Below are 9,443 nucleotides of genomic sequence, written 5' to 3' on the forward strand. Positions count from 1 at the left end.
TCACTTCGGCTTTGCTTAAAAAACTTCTTTTTCATAGAAATGTAGCCAATGTCATGTTCAATTTGCATGAAATGCATGTACGATGATCTGTTCGTACGTGTTCATTATTAGCTAAATATTGAAGTATCTTACCATGGATGCAGATTTTCATGGTGAATTTTCTCTATTTTTTGTATTATTAATTGTCAATATATATATATATAGGGGAGGAATATATAGTTTCTTGGGTAGAGCACCGTACGCTTTCTTGCAGTCGGTAATAAGCTCGGATGCTCTCTACTTTAATTTACAGAAAGACCTGTGTAGACTTGGAGCAATTCCTAGAGTGCTGTTCATTGAAACCAGCAACCGTACTTGCTCCTTGCCTGGATGGTGTAAGGCATTCTGATAGATTCTCAAAAGTATCACTACTTTGGATGAATTCCCAGAAGTATGGCTGTTTTTCTGCTATTTCTTGGACCAAATTTTTTCGATTTTCATTGGAAAAAAATAGAATTTCTAGTCAATTTGTCTATGATAAAGAGTTTTGTAATATCTTATTTGTTAAACGGGTTATTTGTTTGATCATTTCTCGAGAATTTAAACGTGCGGAGTACACATCCTGCTGAATCAATAAAGTGTGTTCACTTTCAAATCAATTTCTATCTAGCTTTCCATCTGCATCACTGACAGAACGATTCAATGAAATCCTCCACTCAACATAAAATTAACATGTATATATATAACCTTTATAGGATCAATTATTCATGAACAAATGGTTCTAAAATCTGACATAGCATCCCCAGCCCGTTCTATATAGTTTTAAACAATTTAAATATTTACAAATGGGAAAGTTATGAACAACAGAACAATGTTGGTGTTGCTGTAGGACTTTTATTCATGTCCTCGTAAATACCGAGGAAAGCAATCAAGTAAAGAGTCGCAGGCGTGTTGTTATGGGCTCCCGACACATGGGGCACAATGATAGGTTCACACCGCAATCCTTGCAAGTCTTGAGCAATAAAAACAAAAACAACAGGACAAACATGAGAGGCACATATTGTATGGAATGACTAACTTCATGCAACAGAGTTTTATTTTACATGGTTTTAAGGGTATTGTATGACCTTCCTTTTCCTTTTCCCCCACTTTTTTTTGTTTGGGGCCCCGGGGCTGGGGGGGGTGGGGGGGGGGGGTGGTGTTGGGGCTGTCTTCTTCTCCTTAGTCCCTCTTTGAACTTTCTTTTCAATTTTCATTAATTTGAAACAGGTCAACAATACCATGATGAACCTCTTCATTTTTCCTGTTTTACTGCTAAAAAATAAGGCAGTACCTGCTTGATGTTAGCATACTGATTGTTACTAAACTTCTAATGCCACTCTTTTCCCCCCTTTGTTTAAGTTTCTCTTTGGACGGGACAGCACATACATACACTACAGTAAACCACAATATCAACACTACAAAAGAAAACACAAATTTCTTGAACTTACCGTATGACCACATCCAAAAGCAAGGTTCTTTGGATTTGTCAGGCAAATGGGGCAGACCTTGCACAAGAAAACATATATCTCAGACTACTCTGATTTAAACATGAATGTGAAGAAACTAGGGGGAAAGAAAATTACTGGTTCCTCTGGAGCTGAAGCCTCAACTGGTTTAAAGTGCGTCACAATTGGGACTGATTTGACTTCATTATCATGTTCAATCACTTCAGGTGGGGGCGGAAGAGGTCTTGTATGTGGAGCAGCCACTGACCCTCTACTGCAAAGTGGAAGTGCACGATGTTCACAGAAACTCCTAAACTGAAATTAGTATTTACTGAAAGCTACATGTCCAGGCCTTACTCGACTAGTCTTTGCGTTGCCCTGTACTGAAATGGAATTTCCATGAGGGCAGCAAGTGCAAAGGCTGTTTCCTTCTTTGATGCTTCTGTGTTCTCAGTCGTGACTTTTGTGAAGTTGACAAACTGCAAGAGGGAGTTAAAAAAAAAAAAGAAATTGAAAAAAAAAATACAGGTATCTTTTTTTTTTTTTTTTTTTTTTTTTTTTTTTATAAGTAAAAAGATATTTCATTGATATAAAGATAGGCATAGCCATAGCCCAAGTACAATAGAGGTATACGAAAGCATACACCTATTTAAGAACTAGAAACCGTTACAAGGAAATCATGAAAGCTGAGACCATTTAAGATTTAAAGCAATGGCCCACAAAAACAAAGTCTTCCAAAAAAAACTCCTAAACTCTTCCAAGGAATGTTCGTAATCCTCAAAATGTCTCTTGTTACGTTCATTCCAAATATACCAAAAAATACAAATAGGGGCCATCTTCCATACAACTACAATTTGTGGTGTCCCAGTGAGTTCTCTCCAACATGCTAAAAGTTCAACCATCTTGCCTGGCATCACCCATGCTATTCCTATCTTGCTGAAAAAATAATTCTAGATATCTCTAGCAAACTCACAATGTAAAAGTAGATGATCCGCTGTTTCCCGCCTCTTACGACACAAACAGCACCAATCCGTTATTATAAGGCCCTGTCTTCGAAGATTATCATTAGTCAATATCTTCCCTAAAGCTACAGTCCAGAAAAAGAAAGTGGCCTTGGTGGGTGCTTTACTCCTCCAAATGTTCTTTCAAGGGAAAGAATGCCCTTGTTGCCAGGTAATAGTCATAAAAAGAGCGTACCGTGAATTTTCCTTCCCTAGAGGGTCTCCATATCATCTCATCTTCAGTTGTGGCAGCAAAAGGAGTGTTATACAGCAAGTTAAAAAAATCCACCAGAATATTCACTTCCCAACATGTGCATCCCCGAGTAAGGCTAATGTTCCACTCTTGTAAACCTTGGAGAATTGCCTGCAAATCAACCACCATGGCTTCTGGTTCCCTTACAATACCGAAAATTGAGGGTTAAGCATCCTTCAAAGCCGTGTCTCCCACCTGTATCCTTCCAAAAGCTAATCCTACTTCCATCCCCCAATCACAATTGAGTATTACTAGCAAAAGAGTCCCAATCTTATTTTTGTCCATCAATTAAAAAGGATAATTTGAGTATGCAAAATGGACTCTGATATCGATTTTCCAAAGGGAGTACTCTGCATGTGACAGCCTTTCATAATGTTAGTTTTATGCTAGTTAGGATTGAGCCAGCTGAGTTTTGAACTAGTAAAGATCCAATTGACATGCCTATGAAATGAATTATCTTCCAAAAGCATACTTAAGTCAGTCATCTCTCTAAACCCCAAAAGAGAACATCTCGAACCAAATTCCTCATAGAGCATGACTGTTTGTTAATGGTATCTTCTAGATCAATGCATGTAACTGTATAAACATGATGTCCTACTTCTAAATTTTAATTTCCTTTTTAAAAGTACTCCGACCACAAGAATCATGAAACATACTCTAATATAAACCAAAAGCATGGTGTTTTTTTTTCAAACGAAGAGGTATACTCTATGTCAAGATGAGAAGTAACTGGGCACCAAAATCCTCTATGTAAAGATGTGTAGTAACACAATAGAAAAGATCTGAAAACATAATAGAAAATAATTTTGATTTATTTTTTCTAAGAAATTAGGGTTGATGTGTGGTAGCTTGTGATTGGGCCACATGTTTTCAATTAACGTTGATGGACAAAAATTTAACAGAGGGTGCTATTTCTAAATAACTCATACCATAAGGTGTCATTCCTTAAAAAAGGTACACCATAATGCGTTATTCCTAAAAAAAGGCACAGGGAGCTAATCCTAAGTTGGTCATAACACCAGGGGTGTACAACCAAATTTACCAAAAATAGAATTCTATGGCTCAGGGAATAGCCAAACTCATTTAAATAGCATTCTTTAGCTACATTACAATATCTCAATCCTAATACAAGAGCATCTAGGGGGTTATACACATACTGTGGACAGCAGGCTGAATTTCCTCACCTTGAACCTCATAAGTTTTCACTGATTTCTGGCAATCCTAAATGTCAGGTTTAGTACTACTGTCTGCCTCCATAACCTAATTTCAGTAGACTAGAGTACAAAATCTTGAACCTGAACGCTGATTGTTAAAGTAGAGTATTACAGCAGGCTAACTTTGAGAGATGTTCCTCACCATTGTAATATAATTTTCGTGTGAAAATTTGGACAGTTTTACCTAAGAAGTTGAACGAGATCAAGATAAACACCTTTATTGCTGAAAATAAGGAGGAAATCCAGCACCATGAAAACACTGGTCTGGGAAATATTTCATTAAGCTTGTGCACAGATACTTCCACACCCTTACATGCCTGCTTCTCCTTTCTGTCTAAGTAACGCATCAGCATGACTGCTGCTTGCATACTACTACAACCATCACAAATCCAAAACCTCCTTCCCAACAAGGCAATGAAGCCAACCAGTGAATTAGGCATAGCTAAAAGTATTTGAAATTAAAAAATAATATACAAAGGCCAGGGTTATCTTGGAACCTCAAAGCATAAGAGTTAACCAAATCCAGCCTATTTCTACTATCAATAAAATCTTATTTACCGATAAAAAAGATTTAGGAGTTAACCAAATCTAAGTCTCACCACCCTTGTACACAACAAGCCCATGGAGGTGTCTTCTTCATATCGTCAAATTCTCACCTAACATAACGTAAAGCAGCAAACCAAAACACCTTGGAAGGAGCAGCACAGGCAAGTTACTCTTCAAAGGGAAAATACCATCCGTAGTTGCTCAAAATGCCTTACAAAAAGCTCTAACTCGAATCTGTTTACTTCTAAACAGTCCAAAAGATGACATTTTGTGAGTATCACAAACGAGAATGTTGTAAAGAGTCCAAAAGAGAGCATCCACCAACTATACACACGAAAATTTTAATTGTGCAGAGAGCCCCAACATGCAGCGGTACGATCTGACAAGGACTTGGGAACAACTTTCATGACATGACCAATTTTACAATTAACTTTAAGTGGGCGTATTGTCTACGAAAAATTTACGCTCCAACTTTCCAACCTTTTCATAGTCAAAGCTTAAATAAGTTGATGACTACTATTGGTATATATATATATTTTAATAGAAAAAGGGAAGGAAAGGAGCAGTGAAAAGAAATCAGGAAGCTAGCACACTGATCTCAAGAGAAAGATTGAACCCTGCCATTATTTGGCAAAGAACTCTTGCTTCTTTGGTTAAATAAACTAACTAAGGGGGTATAGGGTGAATAGGTTTGCTTCATATATATCCAAGTGTCTAACCAATCACCCCATTCCAATCGTGTGGTTGGAACTAACCTAGTTGCAAAGTATGTGACTGCATATAGACCCTGATAGAGCAAAGATAAAAAAGCAAGAAAAAATCAACATGTAGTTAGGTATATACCAAATACCTGGAAATTGTCAAATGACCGTTGTGGAATGTTATTGTCAAATTGCTGCATTGCATCCCATGGTCCATCCCCCACTCCAACCAAAATGATCGAGAGAGGATATTGGCTGCTTACGAGAATGCCAATGTAAACAAGAACAACAAAACATAACAAATTAAGAATACAAATGGAATTGCCTTACCTAGCAGCAACTATGGAGTCTACAGTTGCCTTTTCTTGTGGACTGAACATTCCAGGTGGCGTGTCAATACTTCTGGTAACCTATGTATAATCCCAGACCAAAAGGCAAATTAAAAGAAGGAAAAAATGAACACCAGATAAGAATAAAATAGCGGGTGGGATAAAACATGTTCCACAAACCAGTCCATCTGCAATAATGACTAGAACATGATATTGCCCATTGGTTCTCTCCACAATGTCAATTGCCACATCAATTATTGGGGCAAATGAAGTTGGACCTATAATGCGATTCACACGTGTAAATCTCAATTAAGAGTAAGGCTTGCACGTAACCAAGATTCAAAATTTTGGAATCAAGAACAAGCTAAAAGACAGGAGGGCAAGAACCAAAAGCAAAAGAAAAACAAAAAACCAAAAAAGAAATGACTGACAAGTAACAATATGCGTCACTCATGTAAGACTAGTATGCAAATTAAAATTACGTTGTTTATGGACTGCACCTTTTCCCTTCATAAGTACAGGATGAATAATGAGGCCACAGGTTCAAGACCCACCAGGTGCATAACTTATCGACGTTAAAAAATGGAAGCTAAATTGTGTATGAAATGGCATAGTACTTATGTTGCCTAAGGAATATCTTAGATGATCAATACCTTTAAGGCTTCATGGAAGTACAAGGAGCACAAGGCCATGTTTGGATTATGATATTTTTAGAAATTATTTCACTTTCAATGCAAACCTCTATTAAATACCAAAACAAATTTTCATTTCTCAATAACATTTCATTCAATCATTTTTTCTCAACCACTTTTACAAACCTCTATAAAAGCAAACACATCTAAAAAATTTTTTAATTTAAACACACTTTCACAAAACTTGTCTTCAAGAATTTTCCAAATAATTTCAGAAAATTTTATGAAAACGTTCAATCCAAGTAGAGAAGCAGAAAATTTTGCAAGAACAAACTTTTCTTTAACCTGGAAATCTGAAAAATAAAAAATCTTTCCCAAATCATCAATAAAGAAATCATTCATTCCTAACCATCATAAACATCATCAGAACTATTATTTTGTGAGGTACCTGAATTAGCAGCCAGGAAACATGATGATTAAGATGTGAAAGAAAACAGCAATCTCTTCAGCAGAAGTGATTAGTGGATTGATTCATCTCTTATCATCATCATCATCAAAGGAATTATTCTTTTGTAGAGTATTTTTTATTGGTAGCAGAAAGTAGGACAATTAAGATGTGAAAGAAAACAACAATATCTTTAGCAGAGGATATTAGAGGAACAGATATATATGAACAAAACTCATCAGCTGAATGGTGAAAGGAAAGTGCAAATAAGAAGTAAGAATGGAAATGTCATAAAAAAACCTGCCAGCTTTAAGTATGGAACAATCTCTCTATAACGTGCTAGTGCTTCCTCAAAACCATGACACTGTCGTTGATCGGTATAAAAGCTGAACACTTGTTTATCATGTGTTGTTGCTTAAAACAAGACGAAAAGCAGAATACACAGTCAGACAACTCATCCATGGCAAGACATCTCTATATCTTCTACCCAAAGCAGAGACATAAATAGATACAAACCATCGCCAAACCCAAAACAAGGTATCAAATTATCTTCATCGAAAGGAGACAACGTGCGGCCAATTATAGAGATTGCTTGCTCATATGGATTAGGTATGCTACCAATTGCATGAAGGCTTTTCCTGTTGAATGAATGCTTTCCTACAATCATTGAATGTGAATTTCACAAACTCGTAATATTAACAGCACTGATAACTATCTTTTATTTTGAGTTTTTAACAGGAATCACCTGTCCACTCATTGCTCTTTGTGAAGTCAATACCAAGTATCAAATTTGATGATTCAAGCCCAGCTTCTCTTAATGCAGATATAACCTGAAAATTTAGGTGATACTACTCATTATCATGTGACAAGCATGATTAAAATCTGATATAGAATAATATATATATATATTTTGTATTCAACTAAGTAAAAAAAGAAAGGCACTCTGATACCAATGAACTAATATCTGCCAATAATTAATATTCAATGTCTCCACCAATCCATTCAACAAGTCAAGTAACAATGAAAACCTGATCCAAAGAGCTGAAGTTATCAGCTATGTATGCAGGGTGCTGCTTATGCTGATGGTAAGTATCCGCCGAACTTTTTACATGAGAAGGAGGATAATGATGAAAGTCATCCTGAGGATTATCGTATGGTTGATGGTAAGTATCCATTGAACTTCCTGCATGAGAAGAAGGATGATGCTGAAACTCATCTTGAGGATTATATGGTTGATGGTAAGTATCCATTGAACTTCTCGCATGAGAAGGTGGCTGAAAGTCATCATAAGGATCCTCATATGTTGACTCTCCATTTCCCATATCTGGATATCACTGACCTATATCAAGAAAACATACCTTAATGCAGTGCACGAGCCAGAATGGTTTCTTCTGATTAAGATTATAATCTAATTTAAAAAAATATTAGAACAGCATTACAAGTGCAACTAGCAGCATTTCCAATAACTAAGGCAACATTTGTAGCACGGCCTTTTGTGATGAACTAACACGTGTATGCGTGCTTTCTTGTGTTCCTGGTACATATCTAGATTCCTAGCTGATAGTTGAAATTAACGCATACCAGTAACCTTCATAGCACTAGGAGTTAATAAAATTCCGATAGGAATATGCAAGGATAAGAATAGTAGGATTTGCCTAGATTCTACACATAGTCAATATGGTGGCCCAAATTGGGATACCTTAACCAAGCCAATAACTAATAATCAGTACCGTACAACTGAGGTGATAAACTTGGCATAGCCCAAAACGCTGAACAGACATGAATAGTTTCTACTCACATAAATCAGCCTCTCAAATTTAAACAGCCTCGAAATATGTACTTTGGTTCCATAAACATTAACTATTGAAGACTCTTATTCTTCAATCAGCAAGCTTCTCTCATCATATAAGCGCGGCCCCGTAAAAATAAAGTCGACACCCAGAAGTTTTATCCTTTTCCCGAGAATTCTTCCTAATCTGTTAGAATAAAACAATTTCCAGCACACTCTCTAGAATTCCTTGTTACACATGGTGATCGATGTCCAGTTTTTATCGAACATTTTTAAGTCATAACTATTATCTCCATAATGAAACGTAATGCCAAAAACGTCTCAATATCTAGTTTCAACCGCAACCCGTTGCAATCAAACAAATTCACTTACAAAAAACAAAACTTTCAAAGCTGAAATGTGTTTTTTTTTTAATTACCGATCAAAAAAAAAAAAAAACCAGCTTTAAAATGTTAACAGAGAAACACAGAGAGAGAGAGAGAGAGAGAGAGAGAGAGACTTACCTGTAACAATAAGGAGAGACAGCGAAAAGCGAAAAGGGATTCAAAGTGATTCTACAGTCTAATATGCACAGCTTTAAAACGTTAACAGAGAAACACAGAGAGAGAGAGAGAGAGAGAGAGAGAGAGAGAGAGAGAGACCGACTTACCTGTAACAATAAGGAGAGACAGAGAAAAACGCAAAGGGATTCAAAGTGATTCTACAGTCTAGTATGCACAGCTTTGCTTCTTTTGAAAAGGAGGTAACTTTTGAGGGTTGATGACGTTTTGGACTTTAAACACAAGTAACTCGGCCCCTACTCGCGATGATCTTTTTTTTCTTCTTATCTTTAGATAACGTGCACACGTTGAACTTCAACTTTGTACAGCTAAGAGCCTTGAAAGCATATAAAATCTCGCTTATACGTTAGAGGAATCTAGGAAACATGGGCTGCGATCAAATTCAGACGTGCACATGCCAGATTTAGTCCGGTGCAATGCTTTTCATTCTGATTTACATTTTTTAATTCTTTCAAACACATTTTACAATTTAAAAAAAAAAAAAAGAAAAAAAAAAAAGAGAAAACA

At 36.4% G+C, this 9,443-nt stretch overlaps 1 protein-coding gene across 4 annotated transcripts; it reads right to left on the reverse strand.

Moving 5' to 3' along the window:
- Positions 1-695: 695 nt before the first annotated feature.
- On the reverse strand, positions 696-9,215 carry LOC122307174 (E3 ubiquitin-protein ligase RGLG3-like). 4 transcript variants are annotated; one of them, XM_043119862.1, is made up of 13 exons: positions 9,026-9,211; positions 8,880-8,937; positions 7,616-7,926; positions 7,333-7,417; positions 7,104-7,244; positions 6,888-7,001; positions 5,691-5,788; positions 5,512-5,591; positions 5,331-5,436; positions 1,824-1,945; positions 1,605-1,740; positions 1,470-1,526; positions 696-991 (listed from the first exon to the last, which is right to left on the reverse strand). In XM_043119862.1, the coding sequence occupies exons 3-13, from the start codon at positions 7,907-7,909 to the stop codon at positions 908-910; spliced, it is 1,317 nt and encodes a 438-aa protein (XP_042975796.1). In that variant the 5' UTR covers positions 7,910-7,926; positions 8,880-8,937; positions 9,026-9,211; the 3' UTR covers positions 696-907. The 4 variants fall into 4 exon arrangements, with proteins under 4 accessions (XP_042975796.1, XP_042975798.1, XP_042975795.1 ...); XM_043119864.1 differs by lacking the exon at positions 8,880-8,937 and having other exon boundaries at positions 1,605-1,737; positions 9,026-9,215; XM_043119861.1 differs by lacking the exon at positions 8,880-8,937 and having other exon boundaries at positions 9,026-9,210.
- Positions 9,216-9,443: the final 228 nt, after the last annotated feature.

The sequence above is a fragment of the Carya illinoinensis genome, chromosome 4 (genome assembly GCF_018687715.1).
Source record: "Carya illinoinensis cultivar Pawnee chromosome 4, C.illinoinensisPawnee_v1, whole genome shotgun sequence".
In the NCBI taxonomy this organism is placed as follows: Eukaryota; Viridiplantae; Streptophyta; class Magnoliopsida; order Fagales; family Juglandaceae; genus Carya; species Carya illinoinensis.